Genomic DNA, 27,257 nt, shown 5'->3' with positions numbered 1-27,257 from the left:
GTTGTTATTGACCAACGGTTAAAATCATTGTATATTCTCATTGGAATTAAAAGGCTACATGAAAATTTCTTTTGAAACCTTCAGGTGATTTAGTCTTCAAGACTTTTAATTCAGGCATTTGTCTGCTATTCAAAATAAGAATATTTTTCTCACTAAATGTATCTGAGCCTAAGGAATGGAATTAAAAGGCCTCAAAACACAATCACAATCATAGGAGAATACTTCACCAGTCAATTCAGAAGCCATGCGTGCAGAGTGTGTCCGGCTCCATGGCTAAATGATTAGCGTGTTGGCCTTTGGCCACAGGGTTCCCGGGTTCTATTCCCGGCAGGGTCAGGAATTTTAACCATGATTGGTTGATTTCGCTGGCACAGGAGCTAGGTGTATGTGTCGTGTTCATTATAATTTCATCCTCATCACGACATGCAGATCGCCTACGAGAGTCAAATCAAAAGACCTGCAACAGGTGAGCCGAACTTGTCCTCGGACACTCCTGGCACAAAAAGCCATACGCCATTCCATTCTATTGTGTCTAAACGGCACATAATGCACAACATCAAGCACGACACTCTCTTGCCATAGCACTGAAGTCACTGACACCTAACCTGGGCGACTTTACCGTTGAAGCACTGTAGGCAACATCTGGCATAAATCAGAAACACTGAAGACGTTCTGTGTATGTACTATGTAGCAACTCCATTTTTCGGCACTACGTGGCAATCATATCTTTTCTGACATTTGTTACGAGAAGTGGTGGATTGTTGACAGAAAATAGAAATTATTTAATAAGGTATATACCTCATTTCTATCTTTTTGTTGCTGGCAGCAACACCAGTAGACACCATGCACCAACTTGAGGTCAATATGAAAATCAGCCCTCTTAATGAACATGAACAAGTTCATCACCTAGAAAAGTGACAAATGTCAACACTATGAGGATTGGAAAACGAGTTGCATTAGAAATCTGAAACCACTCAGCTCCTGGCTTCATGGTTGTCAACAACATTGCATAAGTAGCAAGCTCCTGGCAAGAAGATTTCTGCAAGTGAATAATTAAGATTAAAAATCCAATTTTCAGGAAAACTGAATGTTAATTAAAAGATGACTTACTATTTACTAGAGAAGGTACAAAATGTAAGAAGATAGATAACATTCTCCAGTTATGGGTGGACTCTTTATCACTGATAACTCAATAAGAAAAGGATGAAGTAATAATTTTCCTCTGCAGGACACAGATGTCACTGTTTTGACTCTCGACTCTCATTCTGCATTCCTGAAGGGTTCCAAGTTGACCTTCAGAATGTACCCCGTCTGGCTTTATTTACTTTTTGCTGTTGGAATTGAAATCTCTAGTTTCATGTAAGCATTCCTATTACACAAAGAAAAACTAAGGGTTACACTTAAGCACCAGGTATAGATTTTTCGGAAGGAGAAAAACACACAAAAATGATGCAAAAATTATACTTAACGTAGATGAGGCAAGATCCTTCTTTTGTGCTTGCCAAGGACTGACCAACCTGTCCCTAGAAGTGTTCTTTTTACTGTTGCACTGATACAGACAGGTCTTATTGCAACGATAGGATATGAAAGGGCTAGAAGTGGGAAGGAAGCAGCCATGGGCTTAATTATGGTGCAGTTTCAGCATTTACCAGATGTGAAAATGGGAAACCATGGGAAAACTCTCTTCAGGGCTGCCAACAGTGGGGTTCAAACCCACTATTTCCCAAATACAAGCAGAAGTATTCTTACTTATATATAAAAATTTAAATGGACACTATATCAATCTCTAAAATGCGACCATTTCCTGTGTTCCTATTGGCTGAGGGCAGTTTCTATTATCTCTGACAGAGCTCACATCATGTGTGGCCCACTGCTGTCACATTCCATTAAAATAATGAGGGCGGGGGGAGAGTGAATTTGAAAGTGACAGGTCATTGCGTGTGCTGGATGTAACTGCAGTATCAGCGACATTACTATATTAAGTACACAAGACGTATTCTTATTACTAGCCAATACCATCACAGAAAATACTAGAAATCTGTGGGCTGCTTTGCAGTTCTAACCTGGGGGCTAATGCCTCCAGACCTCCTTTTCTTGCCCCCAGCCCAATGGTTGTCACTAGTCAGACCTAACCAATCCCGCCGAATGGTCTTGTCACAAGCTGGACCTAACCAATCCAGACCAATGGTCTTGTCACGTGCCGAACCTAAGTTCCTAAGTTGACAGCCTTGTGTAGCATACTGTGAAGCTGTGCGAGCTGTACCATGTTGGATTTCTAACCTCTCCTTTCAATCCCCAATAGCAAAGTTTAACCAAAATAGGAATATCAATATTAAGAAATCAAAGAGAAAAAAAAAAACCCACACTTGCACAGAGAGAGAGAGAGAGAGAGAGAGAGAGAGAGAGAGAGAGAGAGAAGTTTTAAGGCTGGCAGCACCTTTCTGTTACACTAATTAAGACATATATATTGACCTAAGAGGAAATCCACAATGTTTGTCCAACCCTTGTCCTGTTTTCCTATGGGGTCAGGTATGAGGTGACATGAATGTGTCGTGGTGGGTTTTTTATGACCGAATACCCTTCCTGACGTCAACCTCATCAGAGTTCATGAGATGAAATGAATGACGTGATATATTATAGTAGGGAGAGGGTGAAACCTGGTGCTAGCACATAGCCTACTCCTGTCGAATAGCACCAAGGGATCTGCTCAAGGCTTAACGTCCCCATCCGACGGACGAATCACCATCAACAGCGTCATATACCCTCATTCCATTTGAGCATGTGGAGAGGTTTGGAATTTAATCCAGGCTTTTGGCACGCAATCTAGTGATTAGAAATTATATACCACCACCTCCCCTACCCTGCCGGCCAACATTCTGATAGTGATTTATTTTTCGACCAACGAGACTCGAACCGGCTAACCTCAGTCTCAGACCTTTAGAATTCAGCGCCTTAACAATCATGGCCAACAAGCAGGCTAGGAGGAAATCCACAATACTACACAGAAAAGCAAGACTACATATCAGTACAATTTTGTTAGTTGAACCTGTATTAAACTTCCTTGTTAAAGAAATATAATCTATATCATTCTTATGATAACGAAGACATTCTGTGAATCAAAAAGGTTTTGGTATAAATTCAGTAAGACTTATATTACTTTATAGCATGATAAGGATGTAATATGTTGGAAATCTTAAGTGGAATACGTTGTAGAGGAGAGATGTGTTCACTGCGACAGTTAAGAACCCACCTGCTGTCCCCCAGAAGTAATTTTGCTTTTATAACCTAACAGAATTTATCACGCGCCGTACTCCATCGCCTAACTACGTACCAGCATTTCCATTGGATGAGACACAATGGGATATGATGTAACTCCCAGCAATGAAGTAAAATGAATTATGTTACAAACCTGCGCACAAGAAATACACAACTACCCAGACCAATGGAGGTGTCACGCAGGATACTAGAGGCCTAGGGCCGCTTTGCGGCTTCTAACCTGGGGATTTACGTCCCCAGACCCCCTTTGCTTGATCCAGACCAATGGCCTAACCAATCCAGACCAATGGCTTGGTCATGAGATTCGTAAGTTCAAAACTAGCGCCGCTGCACTACGACTAGTTCTTTATATGAACAGTTGGCAGCTCTGTCCACCGCACGATCAAGCCCTTCGTGAGATGGAAGCGAGAGAACCAAATGACAGTGCAATCGCGCCTAGATGCGTGCGCTGGAAAACATAAGTTGTTCTGAATTTTTGCCAATGTTTTTCTCAACTGAAGGGTATTTCGTTATTAAGAATTACAATGTTGACCATAACTGAGCCATTCAATGTTCACAACCTAACTTGTCACTCTCAGTAATCACTGGTGAATTACAACATGCTTCATATGCAAAACAATCATTCACCACCAGTAATTTACCAGTAAATCAAATTCCTCCTCAAAGATTTAAGTAACATCTTCAAAATATTTTCAATCTATAAGATGTGCTAGTAATGCCTACATCATGTGAAGTAATTAATTTGCTATAACATATGAGCAGCAGTAATGACTGTAGGTAATTACAGTAAAAATTTGGACAGTGGGTGCCTATTCAGTGAGAGGATGAATGCTGGGTAACACAGTCATAAATAAAATGGTGAATTCATATGACATGTCAACCTATTGGCCTCGTTGTGGTATATATGTTGAACGAAGTGAAACATACTACAGACTTCCATCAGGTGTGTGTATGTGTACTGTATTAATTTTTTATCATTCACACTATAAAAGAGGTTTGAGGTGGGTGGGTACGTGTACGTGTGCCATATATATTTAAATATCACTGTTGGTCAAGATGGATAGCCAGTAGTCAAGAAGGCACCCAATGCTTGAGTATTTTACCTTAATCTGCTTAGCTATTAATGTACCAACAAAATAAACATGGTCCTAATATTGTTTTTATAGAGAGAAAGCACCTGGGATCATCACCCAAAAGTAATTTCAAACCCAAAGACAGAGCAAATAAATCAGTTTACTGAAAATTGTATAATACGGCATGAATGAATTATGGAAAAGAATTTCAGTAACTATGCTTCTACATACATTTTACTATAAAAATGTATGAAAATATTGACCAAATATGGAATCTGACAAAGGAATCAGGTAGGCCTAATGTAATAATTATGGAAGATTTTAATGCTATTGTTGGAAGTCATCAAAACCAAGAATGAACTGGGAAGTTCGGACTGGGTATCAGGAACAAATGAGGAGAGAGACTACTTTATTTCTGTGGTAAGTACAATATGATCATGACAAACACATTATTTGATGTACCATTACAGCGGATATATACCTGGAAAGCCCTGGGTGACACTGCTCGTTATCAGAATGATTATATCCTTGTCAAGAGAAGATATTGCACTTACGATAAAACAAGTCATAGCTACCCTGGAGCAGAGATTGATAGTGATCATTGCCTAGTCATGGCCAAATGCAATATCCAACTGAAAAAGAACTGATATCGAAAAACAAAACATCCAAACGTGACCAAACTAAAGGACAACAACAATAAAGAGATTTTTGCCCATAGAACAAACAACTGAACTGGCTGAAAGACCTGAAGAATCAAAACGGGAAAATATTAAAGAAGGTTTGACAAATATAGCTCATGAAACACTGGGAACAAGAATTTTGGAACCAAGGAAACCATGGATTACAAGAAAAATATTGGATCTGATAGTAAAGAGAATACCATAAGAAGTCAGGAACAATATAGACTTGTTAAAAATCAAATTACAACGCCTTGTACAAAAGCAAAGGAGAAATGGATGGCTGATATAACTAAGAACATTGGAAACGATACTGCTGAAGAAAAACTGACAGAGCTCGTCGACACATCAGAGGCTTAAACCAGAAACTGAAAAGTTCTATAATAAAGGATAAAAATGAGAAAATCTTAATACATGCGGATGAAGTCAGCCTGCGGTGGAAAGAATACCTTGAAGAACTGTATGATGAGAATGAATCTAATAAAACATGGTATAATGGACTGGAAAATGATATGGAAGATAACAGACCTGTTATCACAAGAAGAGAATTTGAATCAGTGCTTGAGAGAATAAGTGACAATAAAGCTTGAGGTCCAGATAACATACCAGGAGAACTACTAAAGAATATGGGTGAGAAAATGAAAGACCTACTTTATGATGTAATCTGCAGATGCTACAATAGTGGAAAAATACCTGAAGACTTCACCAAAAGCAGAACAGTTATGATACCAAAGAAAGGAATTAATGTAGAATGCTCTGAACACAGAACCATAACACTGCTCTCTCATGCACCCAAAATATTGTCAATAATAAAAGCCAGTATAAATAACAAATTTGATTTCCAAATTGATCCAGACCAGTTAGGTTTCAGAAAAGGAATGGAAACAAGAGAAACAGTCTTGGTTCTAAGAACAATATTAGAAAGAAGAATGGAGATGAACAGAAACACATATATAGCATTTGTAGGTATTGAAAAGGCTTTTGATAATGTAAACTGGGACCAACTCTTCAAAATTATTAAATCTTCAGAATTAGACTGGAAATATAGGAGGCTGATATTATGACTTAATGAAGATCATACCACAATAGTAGACATCAAAGGAAGCAGCCAAGAAGTAAAAATCAGGAAGGAAGTAAGACAGGGTTGCCCACTATCACTGTAGGCCTACCTCTTTAATGTATTCATCGAAAAAGCTATAAAGGAGTTCAAGATGAACACAAAAGGAATTAGAATGAATGGACAACAAATCCATTGTATTTGATTTGCAGATGATATAGCAGTGGTTCCAGACTCAGAAAAGGAGTTATCCAAGATGCTGAATATATTGTCATCAAATTTTTTTTGTTTGCTAGGGGCTTTACGTCGCACCGACACAGATAGGTCTTATGGCGACGATGGGATAGGAAAGGCCTAGGAGTTGGAAGGAAGCGGCCGTGGCCTTAATTAAGGTACAGCCCCAGCATTTGCCTGGTGTGAAAATGCGAAACCACGGAAAACCATCTTCAGGGCTGCCGATAGTGGGATTCGAACCTACTATCTCCCGGATGCAAGCTCACAGCCGCGCGCCTCTACACGCACGGCCAACTCGCCCGGTATCATCAAATTTAGTAGGTAAAGGTAAGGGTTATTCTGCCCAAAGGCAGGCAGGTCCGAAGACAAAAATATTAGTTGTAAGTAAACATCTTGAGCGAAATCATACCATCAGGCTTGCTAACAAAGTAGTGGAACAAGTCACCAGTTTCCCTTACCTCAAAAGTCTAATCACAAATGATAACCATTGCAGCAAAGAGATAAGAAGAAGAATAGCGCTTGTCAAACAAGCATTCAGTGACAAAAGAAATCTTCTGACCAATATACATCTAGATATTCAGATTAGGAAAAGTTATGTGATGTCATTTGTGTGGAGTGTACTTTTAATGGATGTGAATCTTGAACAATCCAAGAACAGCATAGGAAATAGCTTGAAGCGTTTCAGATGTGGGTCTGGAGGCGAATGCTGAAAGTCAGTTGGACTGAAAAAAGAACCGACGAAAGTATTCTGCGAGAAATACACGAGAAGAAACAGCTGATTATAATACATAGAAGAACAGCTAAATTCATTGGTCACACAGTGCATCTTAATACCTTTCTAACCAATCTACTAGAAGGAAAGATCTTAGGAAAGAAGGGAGGAGGTTGACCTAGGAAGCAACTCCTTCCAGTATTGATGCAAAACGTTGGATGCAGTTCCTACTGTGAGATGAAACAAGCTGAAGCCAGAACACAATGGTTGAATCGACAAGGTATTGTCTTTAGACACTGACTGATTGATGCTTCTGTAAAAAGATGAACAAGGTGAATCCGCAAGAGGCCTAATATGTGAGAAACATGCAACACCAGTACACAATGTAATGAATTAAAGTAACTATCGATTTACACAATGGAATATTCACTTATTTCAACAACCACACGGATAATATTTACCTACCGAGAGGTCTAAGTCCAAACACCTGGTACAAACGCTTCTGTTCCTGGCTCAGTAATTCCTTTTGTTCTTGCTGATAAAACTGAAGTTTCTCTTGTTGCTGACGCTGCCAAAGCATGAGCTCTTCTAACCTATTCATGGCAAGTGTGTTAAAACCTCCACCTGATGGAATAACAAGAATTCATTGTTAGCAATAATAATTATTAAAACACTACTACAGGAAAAGTTCACCCACATTCTTCATCTTAAGAAAGACAATATTGGTCCACTTACTGACAACATTTTACAGTTTCTTTTCAAACTGACCAGATGTAAATAACACACAAACACTGACACTCATATCGAAGTTAACCTTCGCACTAGAGTTATATACAGACATCGTGTGACACAAACTGTCAACAGTCAACACGAATGTCAAAATAAATCAGAACACAAAACATCGCGGGAAAAACAAACGAAAATCTGGCAAAAAGCCTCAGGTGTGCCAATATTATTCAACAGCTAACATTCAACGAGAATATAAATAGAAGCATAGAGTAAATAAATGAACCACGTCCTCTTAACACAAGACCCTGCGGTCAACCGATTTCAACGGGCTTCAAGGTACCATTGCGCAGGTCTGGAGGGGCGGGTTTCTTCAACGAATGTTAAGTGCAGTGTTGCCAACTTCAGCAACAAGTCGCTAAATCTAGGGCATTCGGGAACCTTGTTAGCGACAAAGTTTTATTTTTCCGATTAGCGACTTTTCTGGGGATTATTCAAGCAGTTTAGAGGGAAAACTGGTGATTTTCATTATCAATTTAACGGTATAAACTGCAGTTCAGTACGTTATCACCGGTTATTTTTTAATCTGGACTTCCTTGTATATCATTTCATGTGATTTTATAATCACATTGTGACATCATTCGGCAATTCCTGTTCTTATCTGCTGGATGACATGATGTGTAGGCGCTGGGAGTTGCACAGACAGCGTTAATACAGTAGATTAGTCAGTCATTCGATTTTTTTATTTTTTGTCTCTTAGTTACGCGTAACATTACCCAGCGGACGGAGGTGATTCAGGCGCGCGCGCGAAGAAAATGAATCGATCTCTTCGCAGCTATCAGTGTAATAATAAGTTCTGTTGTGATCTGTGTTTTTTCTTGAAGTCATTCATGGTTTGTTAGGTGTATTTACGCAAATTTACACGTGCGATTTCAAATAAACATTTTCGTATTTTCTTGTTTGTGAACTGTGTTTTTGTTTTTTGTTGAACACCATGGGTAAGCCAAAGTATCAGCAAAACTACCGTAAAGACTGGGAACATCAGTTTAAATGGTTAAGACCGTAGATTCTGATATGACCAAAGCCTACTGCATCTACTGTAAAACAGAACTGTATGCTAAATATAATGAGTTAAATAAACATTCTGAAACTCAGAAACATAAAATGCGATCAGGGCCGTTTACCTCACCACTGCAGAAAAAAAAATACCGTTTACAAAAGTAAACATAAGTAGGCCCTACTGCTAGGACTGAAGGAAGTTTGGCATTGTTTATTGCAGAGCACTGCTTATTGTTCTTGACTGTAGATCACTCGTCAGAACTGTGTGTTAACATTTTTGGCGATTGTTCAAAAGCAGCAGATCTCCGTTTACACAGAACAAAATACTGAAGTAATAAATCATGTACTATCACCACATTTTGTTGAGGACATGGTTTCTGATATTGGCGATCAGGGTTACATACAGTTTAATAATAGATGAGGCGACAGATATATCCGTTACTAAGTTGTTGGGTGTCATAATTCGTTACGTCAGCGTCAGTATGAAAAGGATAGTATCAAGATTTGGTCGACTTGCCAAATAGCACAGCACCAGCTATTGTTAACGCAATAGGAATACTCTTACAGCAACTGCAAATGAAGCCTGCTAAGTTATTAGGTATAAGTGTAGACAACGCTTCGGTGAACACTGGGCTGAACAATGGTGTATATGAACTTATGAAAAAAAGAGTTTAATATTCCTCATTTGAAAATGATTAGGTGCGTGTGTCATTCCATACAACTAGCTGTTTCTCATGCTACGGAAGACACTTTGCCGCGTAATGTTGACTTCATTGTCCGTGAAAGTTACCTTTGGTTTTGTCATTGCAGCAAGAGACAGGGCATTTACAAGCAAATTTACAATGCAATATATAGTGAAGAGCCTCTTAAAATTCTAAAAGTTAGTGAAACAAGGTGGTTATCCATTGAACCTCCTGTTCTGCGAATTGTTGAACAGTGGGATGAACTCAAATTACATAAGGACATAAGAAAAGTGTTATACTTCAGAGATGTTATTCTAAATGTACTCCGATTTATCAAACGGATTGTTCATTACTTATCTAAAAAGTATTCTGCATGAGATCCAAAAAGTAATTAAAGTATTTGAATCTGAAAATGCAGACCCCACTCGTTAACTTGATGATCTCGTGAATCTTATACAGTTTGTAGGAAGGAAAATCCTAAACCCAACTGCTTGATTTGATCTGTTTTCTACATCAACTGAAATTGATAGTTACGTGGACCCCAAACCCTATTTGGGTTAAGAGTTCGAAAAACTGGCGGAAACTCTTATCAGTAGAAAAGGTAGAAGTGGTTAGGGACTGCTGTATTAACTTCACAAAAAAGCTAATTACAGAACTAAAAAATAGGCTACCGAACAATTTTCAAAACCTAAGAAAAATGGCTCTCCTTTCTATTAAAAACTGTCTGAATGTTGTCAAAAACCCAATATTCGAGTTAGCGGAAGATATGGGTTGTAGTGTTTCAGATATAGATCACATTGAGAATCAGTGGCGTAATCCCTTCAGGGAACTAGCTACTTTTGCTATAAAAATTTTGGCTCTCCCGCATTCAAATGCCGAAGTAAAAAGGCTCTTTAGTAAACTTGGTATTGTGAAATCTAAAGTGAGAAACAGAATGAAAGTCGAAACAGCAGTATCCATCTTGCACATCAGGAATTCGCTTAAGTGCTTAGGAAAAACCTGCCATTCCTACGAAATTCCAGAGAAGGTCGTCAGGAAGATAGGAACTAAAAATGCTTATTCAACAACGGCTGAATTATTACCTGCTCCATCAACAGCTCAGCAACCTTCCACTTTACAGGCTACATCGTTTGCTGACGAGGAAATGGAAGACGATGAAGATGGAATATTCTTTTCTGCATAGGTATGTCCATTTTATTCATGTTTACTGGTAATTTTATGTTAGCGACTTTCCTTAGCGACTTTGACAAAAATTGGCTATTTTGAGAGACTTTCATCAACGAATTTAGCGATATTTTAGGATGTACAGTTGGCAACACTAGTTAAGTGTTAACTCTGCTGTTCGGGAGACTTAACACCTGCTTATAAGCAGCCATCGGATGCAGATCGAGCAGGAAGTGCTTAACACATAGGCCCAGTTTCTTCAACGAATGTTAAGTGTTAACTCTGCTGTTAAGGAGACTTAACACATAAATTACAAAATGTCAGAAGATATATTTCTAATTACCAAAGCCATAATGAACAATATAGTAGACGTTATTGAAAATAGGTTAGCGTTTCCAACATTGAGGACAAATATGAGGCAGGATCTGCTTCGGACCACATGGAGGTAACAGAACACTAAAATGCGGACACATTTTGCTCAAAGTTGTCAGGTCTGCAACCTAATAATTTCCGAAAAATGTATGAATCCCTCGATTCTAATGCAACACGTATATACTTGAAGAGTTGCAACCCAGACAAGTGGAGCAGTGGCCGAGTGGTAAAGTAGTGCTGTTTTTTAAATTCGTGTGGCTATTTCTAGCCGAGTGCAGCCCTTGTAAGGTAGACCCTCCAATGAGGGTGGGCGGCATCTGCCATATGTAGGTAACTGCGTGTTATTGTGGTGGAGAATAGTGTTTTGTGTGGTGTGTGAGTTGCAGGGATTTTGGGGACAGTACAAACACCCATCTCCTGGGTCATTGGAATTAACCAATGAAGGTTAAAATCCCCGATCTGGCCAGGAATCGACCCCGGGACCCTCTGAACAGAAGGCCAGTACGCCAATGAGTCGGACAAGTAGTGCTGTGCCTGTGGTAGAGGAGGGACGCGTTACTTGTCCGCTTGCATCTCAACAGTATACACAGTATACGACAGTAAACAGTGAAGTGTAAATTTCCCCCATACACTATCCAAACCGGTACGTCAGTTCGTCCAACTTGGTCAGATGCCAGACTGGGTTGAACAACGGTTCGATAGTGTGTGGTGGCGGGCGAACCGCACGGCACCGGGTTGGACGGACCTCAGGTTTCCCACCCGACCGTAAACACGCGCCAACCTGGGAGCAACAAATGCTCGACGCACAAAGTAGGACAGTGTGTGTGCGCATCAAACTGGTTTGAGCCGGACCTGGGGTGCGCGGCAGACAACCGAGTGACTCACTTCAGTTGTTCATCACACAGTGGACGTGTCAGTCTCAGTGATCTGTGTTTACATTTATTCCGTTGTTTTTGTTAACACTACATTATGCACGAGGAAGTGAATGAAGAAACCCCACCAGATAATATTGTGTCAAAACAATCGAGGAAAATGAAGGCTGGAGATGCAGATAAGACGATGGTGTTTAAATTTATGAACCCTGCGTTTTTGAGAGATTTTATAGAAACCTACAGAAACGCTCCCTGTTTATGGCAGATATCATCAAAGGAGTACCATAACAAGCAAAAGAGGGATTTGGCAATGCAAGACCTACTAGAATTCACAAAAATACAATTCCTTAGGCCACTTTGGGTTTTGTAAAGAAAATAATAGAAAACGTTCGGAGCTTCTTCAGAAGAGAACTTGCCAAAGTACAATCCTCCAAGAAGGTGGGACAGGTACAGAAAATGTGTATAACCCTAAATTATGGTATTTTGAGCTGTTAGAATTCACAACTATGCACCAATTACCTAAGGCAAGCAAATCTTCTTTGTTGTCTACTAGTACGTCTTTAGATGGAAATGAAGATATGGAGCCATAGGAAGAGGATGAATCAGAAGACCAAATTTTCCTCGCAACTGAACAGGTGTCACATTACACGTCATATTTATAATTATTTTATGAAAAATTAGTGAAAAAGTTGGTGTCAAGGCCGGGATTTTTTAAATTTAATTATTGGTGTTATTATTAATGTACATTAACTAGAATCAAAGTAAATTTTTAATGAATTGAAAGATTAGTGATTGATTGTTGTGGTGGAAGAGTTGGTTTCAAGCTGCCGGATATCGAGGTCAGAAGAGTGTGGCAGTACAGATGCCAAGGCCTGGGTTCGATTTCCGGAATTGTGTATAAGCATATGGTGATTTGATTAAGTAATGGAATCAATGCACTAAACTCATTTAAAAGCAAATTTATTAGCACTGAAAATACACCATACATCAAACAATAATTTTGTATTATGGTTTGTTATGCACTCACTACATAATATCGTAAGCTTTTTGCTTCAAGTAGGCCTACTGTAATTTTAGAGGATCATTTTATCTTGCCAATCAACCGATCCAATTCCACAAAAGTACTCCAAATAGTTTTTTCCTGTTTCTTTTCTTTTTTGTCTGCTTCTGTTAGTTTTCTGGCAGAAAGTCCTTGTATATTTGCATAGGTATTTTGTGGTGGAGGGTCTCCTCTCCATTCACCGTCAATGACACAACCGTTTTCTGTGTCTTCTCTATCCACTGAAGTACGGGTAATGTAACTGCCGTTACGGCGTCAGAAGTTGTGCAGAACAGTAGGGATAAATGGGGACTCTGGGCCAGGGGCTAATGCGCAAGATGGCCGCCGCGCGCAATCCACCTCTAGCTACGCGCTACGTCCTCGGACACCTTCAGACAATGGTAGTAGGGATAAAAGGGGGACTCTCACGGTAAACGATAATTTACAAAATATGAATATAGATTACGTACACATTCTATCATTTGCTAAGTGAGAAAATCAGAAACCACAGAAAAATAGATTGCACATACCGCGTAGCCAAGTCGCTCCGTACTGAGCACATATCACGTAGCTATCTCGCTCAGTAAACGATAATTTACAAAATACGTATATAGCAAAAGTACAACTTCAATGATTTGCCTAGTGTGAAGATCAAAAACTACGGAAATATACTGAGCACACATCGCGTAGCTATCCCGCTCAGTAAATGATCATTTACAAAATATGTATACAGAAAAGTACAACTTCAATGATTTGCCTAGTACGAAAATGAAAAAATTCCGGAAACAGTATGTGCACATGTCGCGTTGCTAAATCGCTCAGTAAACGATAATACGAAAATAGCAAAAGTACAACTTCAATGATTCGCCTAGTGTGAAAATCAAAAACTACGGAAACACACGGATAACATATCGCGTAGCTAACTCGCTCAGTAAACGATAATATGAATATAGCAAAAGTCAATAATTTGCCTAGTGTGAAAATCAAAAACTACGGAAACACACTGAGCACAATTCGCGTAGCTAACTCGCTTAGTAAACGATAATTTACAAGATATGTGTACTGCAAAAGTATAACTTCAATGATTTGCCTAGTGCGAAAATCATAAACTACGGAAAAACACATATTATCCACACTGCACAGCTAACACGCTCAGTAAACCATAATTTACAACCGATTTGCTAAGTGTGAAAATCAGGAACTACGGAAAAACACATATTACACATACCCCACAGCTAACACGCTTAGTGATTGCAAGTTTAAAAAATATAAATACATCACAACACTGGTTATCGACCAGAAGACTGATATACGCATACACGTCACTCTTTTTCTCGAAAAATCAGAACACGCGGACAAGAATGTTGCGAGATATCACTTACACACAGATATATGAATTACCTAAGATACTTACATGTAAAAAAGGGTGGAGGAAAAAGAATAAATCATAATTGTTTGTATGCATGTTGTCTCCTCCAAGTTATAAGACCAAATGGGAACAGTACTGTGAGTTTCTGCTACAGCTTGCGCAAACGTGCACGGAAGTGACATGTAATCTCAGCAAAAATACGGATTACCTTGTTCCTGCATACTCAGGTCAGACACTTACATTCAGTTTGAAATAAAATGATGGATACAGCGATGCAAATCCCTGTAAATTAACGTCCTGTTACTTGTTACACCTTTGGCGTCGGGAAGGGCATCCGGCCGTAAAACAGATCCTTATGTTTCCAGTAATTACATCTTAGCGTTGTTGTCAGGAAGACCGATGATCGGGCAGGAAAGGGATAGAAGCGGGAAGGAAGCGGGCGTCGTGTTAATTAAGGTACAGCCGCCCAGCATTTGCCTGGTGTGAAATTGGAAAACTATCTTCAGGGCTGATGACATTGTAGTTCGAACCCGCTATCTCCCGAAACCTGGCCGCACTTTAATGCATGCAGGCATAACGCTGTTGATGGTGCTTTATCTGTCGGATGGGGACGTTAACGGTCTGACACCGAGGTTAGCCGGTTCGAGTCCCGTTGATCGGAACATCAGAATGTTAACCGGCAGGGTAGGGGAGGTGGTAGTATTCAATTTTTAATAACTAGATTGTGTGTGGAAAGCCTGCATTAAATTCCAAACTACTCTGCATGCTTATATAGAGTGAGGGTTTATAACGCTGTTGATGGTGATTTATCTGACGGGTGGGAACGTTAATGATCTGACACCGAGGTTAGCCGGTTCGAGTCCCGTTGGTCGAAACATCAGAGTGTTAACCGGCAGGGTAGGGGAGAGGGTGGTATACAATTTCTAATGACTAGATTGTGTGTCAAAAGCCTGCATTAAATTCCAAAAGAGTGAGGGCATATGACGCTGTTGATGGTGATTCATCTGTCGGATGGGGACGTTAAGCCTTGAGCAGGCCCCCTTGGTGCTCTTCGACAGGAGTAGGATATTTGCCGGCACTGGGTTTTACCCTCTCCCTACTGTCATATATCACGTTATTTATTTTACCTTGTGAACTTACACCAGCTAAATGCTGGAGGGCTCTACTGAGCGAATTTGCTACGCGGAGTAGCTGTAGTGTAATTCTCATCGCTAATGTTTTTGGCTTAGAAACATCGTGTTTTAATTCTGGCTCGGGAGCTCGGTGTTTTGTTAAATACGTCAGCCTCTTGTAGATAGATGTACTCGCACATAAAAGAACTCCCGTGGGAAAAATTCGGACACCTCAGCATCTCCGAAAACCGCGTAAGTAGTTAGTAGGACGTAAAGACAATGATTCGGTATCAGGAACTTTTTTTTACTAGGGGCTTTACGTCGCACCGACACAGATAGGTCTTATGGCGACGATGGGATAGGAAAGGCCTAGGAATTGGAAGGAAGCGGCCGTGGCCTTAATTAAGGTACAGCCCCAGCATTTGCCTGGTGTGAAAATGGGAAACCACGGAAAACCGTCTTCAGGGCTGCCGATAGTGGGATTCGAACCTACTAACTCCCGGATGCTATCAGGAACTTAGGTTTGTTTCTGTTCGATAGTAATTACATTGAAGGGTTTGTGTCAGGAAGGCTATCCGCGTGTATGGTCGAAGATATACAGCGTTAGCTTGTAAAGGCCCTTGTTCCGCGTAGCAGGTAAAGCCGCCTAGGAGAGGTAATAGTTCTTTTCCTAGTTTTATTTCCCGACCGAAAGAATAACTCTTTAGAACACTGTCTTTGAGATGGTATCTGTGTGTTACAGAGTCAGTCAAAGCAAACACATACACGGTAAGGAATATACGCGTCGACAGAAATTGTACACTGCTCTTCCGGCTGTAGTATCCTTGGACAAGCAGCAAGGACACTGTGTATGATTAAACATAAGGCACACAGTTTGCACACCTGTATACTGAGCGAATTACCTACACGGTTATGAAAATGCCATTGCACTGTTAATTAAGCTACTTAGAGCTAGAATCGAACTTAGAGTTCAGGTGTGTAAACTGTGTGCTTTATGTTTAATCATACACAGTGTCCTCGCTGCTTGCCCAATGATACTACAGCCGGAAGAGCAGTGTACAATTTCTGTCGACGCGTACATTCCTTACCGTGTATGTGTTTGCTCTAACTGACTCTGTAACACACAGATACCACCTCAAAGACAGTGTTCTAAAGAGTTATTATTTCGGTCGGGAAATACAACTAGGAAAAAAAACTACTACCTCGCCTAGGCGGCTTTACCTGCTACGCGCAACAAGGGCCTTTACAAGCTAACGCTGTATATCTTCGACCATACACGCGGATAGCCTTCCTGACACAAACCCTACAATGTAATTAATATCGAACAGAAACAAACCTAAGTTCCTGATACCGAATCATTGTCTTTACGTCCTACTAACTACTTACGCGGTTTTCGGAGATGCTGAGGTTTCCGAATTTTTTCCCACGGGAGTTCTTTTATGTGCGAGTACATCTATCTACAAGAGGCTGACATATTTAACAAAACACGAGCTCCCGAGTCAGAATTAAAACACGATGTTCCTAAGCCAGAATTATTAGCGATTAGAATTACACTACAGCTACACCGCGTAGCAAATTCGCTCAGTATAGCCCTCCAGCATTTAGCTGGTGTAAGTTCACGAGATAAAATAAATAACGTGATATATGACAGTAGGGAGAGGGTAAAACCCGGTGCCGGCAAATATCCTACTCCTGTCGAATAGCACCAAGGGGGCCTGTCTTTCTGACAACACTAAGATGTAATTACTAGAAACATAAGGATCTGTTTTACGGCCGGATGCCCTTCCCGACGCCAAAGGTGTAACAAGTAAAAGGACGTTAAGTTACCGGGATTTGCATCGCTGTATCCATCATTTTATTTCAAACTGAATGTAAGTGTCTAACTTGAGTATGCAGGAACAAGGCAATGCATATTTTGGCTGAGATTACATGTCACTTCCATTCACGTTTTCGCAAGCTGTAGCAGAAACTCACAGTACTGTTCCCATTTGGTCTTATAACTTGGAGGAGACAACATGCATACAAACAATTATGATTTATTCTTTTTCCTCCGCCATTTTTTTCATGTAAGTATCTTAGGTAATTCATATATCTGTGTGTAAGTGGTATCTCGCAACATTCTTGTCCGTGTGTTCCGTTTTTTCGAGAAAAAGAGTGACGTGTATGCGTATATCAGTCTTCTGGTCGATAACCCGTGTTGTGATGTATTTACATTTTTTAAACTTGCAATCACTAAGCGTGTTAACTGTGCGGTATGTGTAATATGTGTTTTTCCGTAGTTCCTGATTTTCACACTTAGCAAATCATTTGTAAATTATAGTTTACTGAGCGTGTTAGCTGTGCGGTATGTGTAATATGTATTTTTCAGTAGTTTATGATTTTCGCACTAGGCAAATCATTGAAGTTATACTTTTGCTGTATACATATCTTGTAAATTACCGTTTACTAAGCGAGTTAGCTACGCGATTGTGCTCAGTGTGTTTCCGTAGTTTTTGATTTTCACACTAGGCAAATTATTGAAGTTGTACTGTTGCTATATTCATATTATAGTTTACTGAGCGATTTAGCCACGCGATATGTGCACAGTGTGTTTCCATATTTTTTCATTTTTGTACTAGGCAAATCATTGAAGTTGTACTTTTGCTATATTAGCTACGCGATATGTGCATGGTGTGTTTCCGTAGTTTTTTATTTTCACAGGCAAATCATTGAAGTTGTACTTTTGCTGTATACATATTTTGTAAATGATCGTTTACTGAGCGAGATAGCTACGCGATATGTGCACAATGTGTTTCCGTAGTTTTGTGATTTTCACACTAGGCAATTCATTGAAGTTGTACTTTTGAAGTGTACATATTTTGTAAATGATCGTTTACCGAGCGACTTGGCTGCGCGGTATGTGCACTATGTGTTTCCGTAGTATTTGATATTCACACTAGGCAAATCATTGAAGTTGTACTTTTGCTGTATGCATATTTGGTAAATTATCGTTTACTGAACAAGATAGCTACGCGATATGTGCACAACGTGTTTCCGTAGTTTTTGATTTTCGTACTAGGCAAATCATTGAAGTTGTACTTTTGCTGTATACATATTTTGTAAATTATCGTTTACTGAGCGAGTTAGCTACGCGATATTTGCACAATGTGTTTCCGTGGTTTCTGCTTTTCACATTTTGCAAATCATGGAAGTTGTACGTTACCTGTATTCATATTTTGTAAATTATCGTTTACCGAGTGACTTGGCTACGCGGTATGTGCACTATGTGTTTCCGTGGTTTCTGATTTTCGCACGTAGCAAATGAGAGAAGATGTATGTAATCTGTATTCATATTTTATAAATTATCGTTTACCGAGCGTGTTGGCTACGCGGCGGCATGTTTAATACGTGTTTTCGTGGTTTATGAACTTCGCATTTAGCAAATCATAGAAGTTGTACGTTACCTGTATTCATATTTTGTAAATTAGCGTTTATCGAGTGGCTTGGCTAGGCGGGATGTGCACTTTTTGTTTCATAGTTTCTGATTTACGCAACTTAGCAAATAATAGAAGACGTAGGTACTTAGTCTATATTCATAGGTTGTAAATTATCGCTTACCGAGCGAGTAGGCTACTCGGTATGTGTAATATGTGTTTCAATGGTTTCTGATTTTAGCACGTAGCAAATTATAGAAGTTGTATGTTACCTGTATTCATATTTTGTAAATTAGCGTTTACAGAGCGACTTGGCTACGCGGTATGTGCAATGTATTTTTCCGTTGTTCCTGATTTTCTCACTTAGCAAACCATAGAAGTTGTACGTTACATGTATTCATTTGCACTATGTGTTTCTGTGGTTTCTGATTTTCGCACATAGCAAATGATAGAAGGTGTACGTAATCTATATTCATATTTTGTAAACTATCGTTTACCGTGAGAGCCCCCTTTTATCCCTGCTACTATTGTCTGAAGGTGTCCGAGGACGTAGCGCGTAGCTAGAGGTGGATTGCGCGCGGTGGCCATCTTGCGCATTAGCCCCTGGCCCAGAGTCCCCCTTTTATCCCTACTCAGCACTATGCAAGCTAACAATACATCTTCTATTTTCTCAGGACTCATGCTAATGGTTGTATGGAAAATACAGAAACGAGAAGCCAAAATTCCGAAGGCGTTCTCTACTACACGCCTAGCCCTCGACAGTCTGTAATTGTATACTAGGTTATCGTGTGAAATCCCTTTCTGAGGAAACGGTTTTTGCACTTCTGGCCTCAAGCTAAATGCCGAATCTCCTAAAAACGTAAAGTTTAACCCAGTCACGGTTTGGCTTAAGTTTGGTGAATTCATCTCATAGTTTGTCAATTCTGAAAAAGTCTTTCATTTCAATGACACCACCATCGGATAGGCCTATTCTTCCGTTAACACCAACATCAGCCATCAAAAATTTTGTATCTAGAGTCTGCTAATCCTAATTGTTCTATACTGTAGAACTCCCTATTATAATCCTAAGAGAACAATACTGTAGAACCCCTTATTATAATATAATGATCCGGTGTTATGGGGGCAAACAATAGCAACATGTTTCCCATCAATAGCTCCTACACAGTTTGGGAAGTTCCACATTTCATGAAATTCCAAACCAACGTCCAGCCATTCTTTTGGTGATGTTGGAAACTGAAATCAATAATGATGAGACAAACTGATAATTATTCTCGAATCAACAATACATTGTATAAATTGTTATGATGTGTAACATATTAGATATATTAATTTACAAAATAAAACATGGGAAAACTTGTTACAACAGTTGGTCAACTTACAACCATGTTTTCTACTTTACTTTCTCTTCTTTTCATAATAAGACAGGAGATAGCATTGTAATCGTAAAAAAATACTTCTGTTTTATGTTGGAAAAATCTATTTTAAGGTCCCAAGAGCTCCAAAAACGTGTGCTGTTTAAGAAAAATTATATCGGTACATATGCTGTGAATGAATGTGTATACTGTCTGAGGTCAAGTACAGTATGTATAGCCAATCAGTAAACGACACAATATAAAAACAAGGGTTGTGCGAATTTGGAGAAAATCAGTTCGGTAGGTTTTGCTCTAGCATGGTAGGTACACATACACAGACAGACATTCATATCATACATACGATCAGGCATTTTGTGAAAACAGTTTTTTTGCTTGTGGGACCTAAAACAGATATTTTCACAACAATCTCGAAATAGATTTTTCCGCATACGTAACTTTTCCTAAGGCCCAGTAGTCTATAGGTGAGAAATTAAATTAGCATTTTAATAGCTTTAGTTAGGACACAAATACATTCACGCACACACAAACAAAAACACACACCAACTCTATTGGTAGCATGAAGTATCAACATTTTAGGCCAACAAGTACTGTTTGATACATCAGTAAAGTCGAGGCTACATAATTTGTTTATTATTTCAGATCATAGGCATTAACCCAATTTGTTCAATCAAATTTAATCTAACACAAGAACCTATGGTAGTGAAAAGTCTCGTTCTAAAAAAATTGATAAACACAGCGATACAGCCCTTCAACAGACTGAAGATGAATGCGATGTAGTTGGAAAGTCAGTATCAGCTAAGCTACGAATGATGACGGAAATTCAAAGAATCCACGCAGAGAAACTTATCAATGATGTTATGTATATGGGGTTACTTGAGAAGCTGGATAAATCTACCACTATATTGAAGAGTTCTAGTTCTAATTACACTTGGATTACAACACCATCAGGACGCAGTAGTTGTAGCATAGTCAACAATGACAGCCGGTACTTCAACCGAATAAATTATCAAGAAGAACATTCAATGTCAATGTCAAATATTTCTACAGAAGTCTGTTACTAACAAATTACTATTTTTTTCAGTTTGATTAATGTTAAAGTGTTAATATGTGTTCAAAAGCACAGGTCAATCTGTATCACTCAATTGTATGCAATAAACTATCGAATTTTTCGGAAATAAATGTTTATTATTATTATTATTATTATTATTATTATTATTATTATTATTATTATTATTATTATTATTATTATTATTATTATTGTTACCGTGTTTTTGCGGTAGTTAGAGGTGAAAGAAGGTGCGGGTGTGAACGGGTCTCAAGCTACGAAATTAGAGTTCATGTAAAATTAACAAGGTTATATTTTCTTTTCAAAATAAAGAAATAACAAGCATGGCAGGTACAGAGTAGCAAGGCAACATAATGTAGTTACAATATTTACCGGATTTGGGCTTCGCGCCCCGACTTCACAATTCTTGGGCAATCAGCCCAACCTTACTCCAAAATAAGTTTTAACAGAGGGGCAGAAAACCCCATTCATGCTCAGGAGCACTTGCTCCAAATTACACAGAAAAGCCTCCCCGAGGCATACAACACTCAATTTTCGAGAAAGAGCCACTCGCTCTCAACATTAAGCCTATTAAAGGCCATACCAAACTCCACCTTCAAGTTGTCCTCTAAGGACATAGATACAGGGGTAAAATACCCAACCTACTGAGGTCTATTAAGTAAGAAAAAAAAAAAGGTTAATCACATGACCTCTAAAATAACCACTTGAGAGGAGGCGACCTGCACTCCTAATACATTTGTTTAAAACCTACTTGGCACTAGGCCATTAATGCAGGGGCTAATCCCATACTAAAGAGGTGACTTTAGAAAGGAACAATTTACATTACGTTAAAGAAGAATAGGTTGAGAAAAAATAAGTTCACCTCAAACAATATGAGTGGGAGCTCGAGAGGGTTAAGCACTCTCTATCCCGATGTGCAGTTTAAAGATAGAATAGATACCAAGTGTCTTTACATTTTAAGGAAGGTTACATTATGGAAAACCTCGGACCCTCCCCGAGAGTTAAACTGCTGAGCTAGCAAAGAAAGAAGTTATTAATCGGCCATTACCTTGTTGTTGACCGCTGCCGAAGAAAGAGGCGCTTCCCGCCCCCTGCTATGTACTTTACACACTAAAAGATGGAACAGAAGTGGCGCAGAGACCCAAAAATCAGCAGTTTATATACTCTCGCGGAAAGTTCGAGGCGTTTTAGGGAAGAGAACACCCGCCCACAATCACTTTATTGGCTAGGGTACAGCAACATGTTCAAGTTGGGGGAAGATACATCAGATTGGTCAGAAATTAATTAAAGAAATTCGGGATTGGCTAAATACAAAACAAGGGGAAAGAGAGGGGTATACAGCCCACTTAAACAATAAGAAAGAAATTTAACAAGAAACAAACTTTTGAAATAAAAATTTCTCCAAAAAACAGTTCTTTCACATCGCACTAGGGTGCACCATTGTAGTTTTTCAGTAGTGTCCTCTAGAAGAGAAAGTTCACACTTCTTACTACCGGTAAAACAAAAATACATCAAAAGTGGCACAGTTCAAAAACTCCAAACTTTCCAAGTAGTGACATCTTCTGAGAAACTTGAAAATTAATACCGTCGATAAAGTTCAGACTTCCTCCAGCAGAGGAGTTTCAACTGGCGCACATTTTAAATTAGCGGCGTGGAGGTGTACCGCCCGGTACAATTATTATTATTATTATTATTATTATTATTATTATTATTATTATTATTATTATTATTATTATTATTATTTCAATTATCAGAATGATAAATTGATAACATTTGTAATCGTCAGTATCAAATTTCCGAAAAAAGAATTATGCAGCCGCGCACTAAAAATGACAATGTTTTTTTGAAAATTACATATACATTGGAAAAATGTAATGTTTATTATTATGTAATTACATCTATTTTTTGTTTATTAGTATTAAAACGAGTTGATTAGTTTTAAACAGCATTTTGTAACTTTAATTTTTTGTCTGTACATGGTATAACAGCTGACTTACCTTTAAGCATGTTTCTTTCAACACTTGGTAAATTGCTCTGCACGTTTCTGGGATTATTTTACCGAGTGATTGAGCCGATATTATTGCCGAAAATTTTAAGTCTTCGAAACTCCTTCCAGTTGCCAAGAAACGCAAGGTGGCAACAAGCCTATCATCCACTGGTATAGCTTCTCTTAATACTGTATCTTATTTTTTGGGGTCAAAGGTGTCACTAGTTCAATTAGGTACTTATATTCATCTTCTATGATTCGTAAACAATTCTTGAAGTCATACGGGTTGTTTTCTCTTAGTTCTAATAATAAGTTCCAGCTTCATCCAACGGTAATATTGCGGTAGCCAAACGTTTCTTCGCGTCCATTACTTCAGTTCACAAAGTAACCAGTAGCAATGAATACAATTTATTACTAACAAATTAAAACAAAGTGATAACGTGTATGTGACTCTACAAAGGTTGGTGCGATACTGGTACGACGGTATGTGGGAATGCTATGCACCCAACTTTTGTTGAACAAACATTTGACGTACGAGTTTGGGGCATTGAGCGGCAAACCATGTTCGGTAGTGTATGGAGATTCGCTGACCCAACATTTGTGTGCCCCAACTTCGAGCAAACCTTGTTCGGCCTGGTTCGTCGGACCGGGTTGGATAGTGTATGGGGGCTTAATACTCTGTTGTATAGCGGCAAGTTTAAGTGAACAACCCTTTTGGATTTAAGTGTAGTGAAAGAAATAAAATAACAGGGAAATGTCAACATACCAACAGAAAAACACCGTACACTGTTTGTAGGATGGTCGGAGTCCCCGACCTTCGCCTATGGAAATTCATCGGTGGATTGCTAACACACTAAGGTTAACCGTCGACCAAGTGGAAGCTATTCAACTATATGCCCAGGAGCGAGCCATGTACATTAAGGTAATCAGTGGTTCCATTTATCAGAAATGCTTACACAATTTTCAGGACCCTGTACAATTTTGCTATGAATCTGGTGAAAGGTTTTATGTCAAGATCACTCCAGATAACTTGAATTTGACTAAGGTTCGTGTTTTCAGTGTTCCCTTGGAAGTTCCCTCTGAAAAATTCCGATCAGTGTTCAGTAAATATGGAACCGTCAGAGAAGTGTGTAAAGAACAGTGGTCGTCTTCTTATATGTTTCCTCTTTATAATGAAATTCGCGCAGTAACTATGGCTATTAAGAAACCGATTCCCTTAAAAGAAAATTTCGGTGGCCACCCCGGGTATATCTCGTATAATGGACAGGTACAAACATTTCTCATATGTAATGAAACGACCCATTTACGTAACAACTGTCCGACCGCAGAATGGTTCCGCTAGCAGCCAGTAGTAAACATTCACGTAGTGTACTATATTCTGGGGCAGTCACTGGCGTTAACCCCGAACAGGACACACGCTCCCCCGAGCATACAGCCTTCAGTTGACCTTGGGGATACCCTACTAGCCTCAAGCGAACATATGGAAACGGAGATCACAGCTGAAAATTCGACTATACTAACACCGGAAGAGGAACAAATTACGGATGCCCCTTCCTTACATATTACATCTGCCTAAAACTTTTCAGAACTAGTAAATACACAACAACCCCCAGGAACACAAAGAATAGAAATAAATGATGATAGTGGGGCGAACGAGGCTGAAGACTCGCGGCCTGTCATTGCCAATAAGAAAATGAAAATAAATAATTCATCTTCCGCTGCAGTTCTTAATAAGGCTTCTGAATCAATACGTGAAGCACCTGTAGGTACTAAAAACAACAAAATAATTCAATGTCCCACCGAGACGTGCCGATATCCAGCTCTCGAACATTAGCAAGAAGAAAGACCCGCTTCATTTCACCCCATGTTAGCTAGGTACTTCTTGACTTACCAGTTAGGACGGATTATAACCTCGGTTCAGTGTCTTGTGTAAAATGGCGTTGCTCCAATTGCTGATGGCTCAACTACTGACAGTAGCCAGTGTGAGAATTAATGTTATACAATGCAACCTCAAGTTTCAATGTTTGGAACGATTTCTCCGTGCTACTGATATTGACATCGCCTTCGTACAAGAAGTTGCCCTTCCGGTGTTACCCATTTCCTCATATTACAACGAGTATATTAATATAAGCCATGCTAATAGGGGAACAGGATTCTTTACCCGTCATGATCTCGGCCTCGAAGGTGTGCAGTGTCACTATTCTGGAAGAATCATATCGGGACATATTAAAGATACTACCATAATAAATATTTATGTACTAACAGGGAACCAAAACCTGACTGATGTTGTGGCTGAGCTGAATGTGCCCCTTCTTCACTATACCTATATTCAGTACAACTCTTCTTCACGCATTGACCGCATGCATATTTCAAGAGCACTCGTTCAACCTAAGAATTATGAGGTGATACCTGTTAGCTTCAGTAATCATCACGCAGTCGTATGTCAAATACAGTACCTACATAAAGTATATTATATAGGGAGAGGAAACTGGAAAATGAAGTGCTCACTACTTAAGGATGACCAGTGTACGGAAACATTTCTGCGACACTGGAATACATGGATACTTCAGAAGTGTAAATGTAGTGATTGTGCAGAATGGTGGAACCGGCTAGTCAAACCAGGGATAAGACACATTTTTAAAAACGTTGCGTATCTCAATGCCCAAGAGAGACGCTTTTTTTTGCTAGTTGCTTTACGTCGCACCGACACAGATAGGTCTTATGGCGACGATGGGACAGGAAAGGGCTAGGAGTGGGAAGGAAGCGGCCGTGGCCTTAATTAAGGTATAGCCCCAGCATTTGCTTGGTGTGAAAATGGGAAACCACGGAAAACCATTTTCAGGGCTACCGACAGTGGGATTCGAACCTACTATCTCCCGAATACTGGATACTGGCCGCACTTAAGCGACTAAGAGAGACGCGATACAAATGAATTCTATTATAGCGTCCTCCGACAGCTACAGGAGAGGAATAACGCTGGTGAACAAAATTACAATAAGATTAAAGACAAACTGTTGAAAGTGCAGCAGCGGACCCTAACACAAATCAACGTGACCCTGAAGGATCACACGCCCCTACCCAATGAAGTTGCCAGTGTCTACCACATAGCACGTGCACAGCGAGAGCAGCAACGCTGGAACATTCATAAAATACAATCGCCTAATGGAAGTGAGATTTTTGGTCACCGGAGGATATACGGAGAGAAATTTCTTCATTCTATCAACAGTTATACGCCAGGGAATCTATTGATAAACTTAAGAAAATGGAAATTGCAACACCATGAAGGCATTCGTCGCTTGTGTTGATTTTCAAGATATGGAACGATGCCATGTAGGTATGTAAACGATCAAAGTTACAGACCCATTGGATTGTTGCTACAGGTCTCCCCACGTGATTGGTCGCGGAGGAATCAACTCCAGTACACGGACTCTGGTGTAGGCTAGTTGACTTGCAGTCTGTGCAGTTAAGTGTTCCCGTCAAACATGCCTCGACGACAGAGAAGAGCACGCTATCAACAACTGTCGCCGTTTGAGAGGGCTCGGATAATTGGGCCGTGTGAGGCTGGATTATCCTAAGGACTGTCGCTGCACGTGTTGGCCGACAGGCATCTACGGTACAACGTATATGGCAGCAGTGGTCAAATAAAGGTACCCACACTCGTACACCTGGCACAGGCCCAGCGCGACAGACAACTGTGAGAGAGAATCGCCGCATCATTCGGATGGCCCGGATGGAACCCCATGCAACAGCAGCGCAAATTCGAGCACCTGTGGCACCCCACGTTACACAACAAACAGTTGATAATCGCCTGCGTGCAGCTGGCTTACGAGCCCGTGTACCTGCAGAAAGTGTTCCATTGACCCCACAACAGCGACATGTAAGGCTGGCCTGGTGTCGAGAAAGATCGACGTGGGGCGACGAATAGCATAGGGTCGTCTTTAGTGATGAATTGCGCTTCTGTCTTGCCCGCAGTGATCTCCGGAATCGTGTGCG

At 39.8% G+C, this 27,257-nt stretch overlaps 1 protein-coding gene across 2 annotated transcripts in view; it reads right to left on the bottom strand.

The window, feature by feature from the left end:
* The window catches only part of Sas-4 (spindle assembly abnormal 4), a 202,940-nt gene extending 195,049 nt beyond the window's left edge, over window positions 1-7,891 (bottom strand). For both annotated transcript variants that reach the window (XM_067144344.2, XM_067144346.2), the window contains exons 1-2: window positions 7,765-7,891; window positions 7,495-7,653 (exon numbers count right to left, since the gene is read on the bottom strand). In XM_067144344.2, the coding sequence (XP_067000445.2) occupies window positions 7,495-7,630 (136 nt within the window). In that variant the 5' untranslated portion in view covers window positions 7,631-7,653; window positions 7,765-7,891. The remainder of the gene's footprint in view (window positions 1-7,494; window positions 7,654-7,764) is intronic.
* Window positions 7,892-27,257: the final 19,366 nt, after the last annotated feature.

This window comes from Anabrus simplex, chromosome 3, assembly GCF_040414725.1.
Source record: "Anabrus simplex isolate iqAnaSimp1 chromosome 3, ASM4041472v1, whole genome shotgun sequence".
In the NCBI taxonomy this organism is placed as follows: Eukaryota; Metazoa; Arthropoda; class Insecta; order Orthoptera; family Tettigoniidae; genus Anabrus; species Anabrus simplex.
Note: the sequence above shows the minus strand (reverse complement) of the source record. Positions and strands in the feature narration are given on the sequence as shown.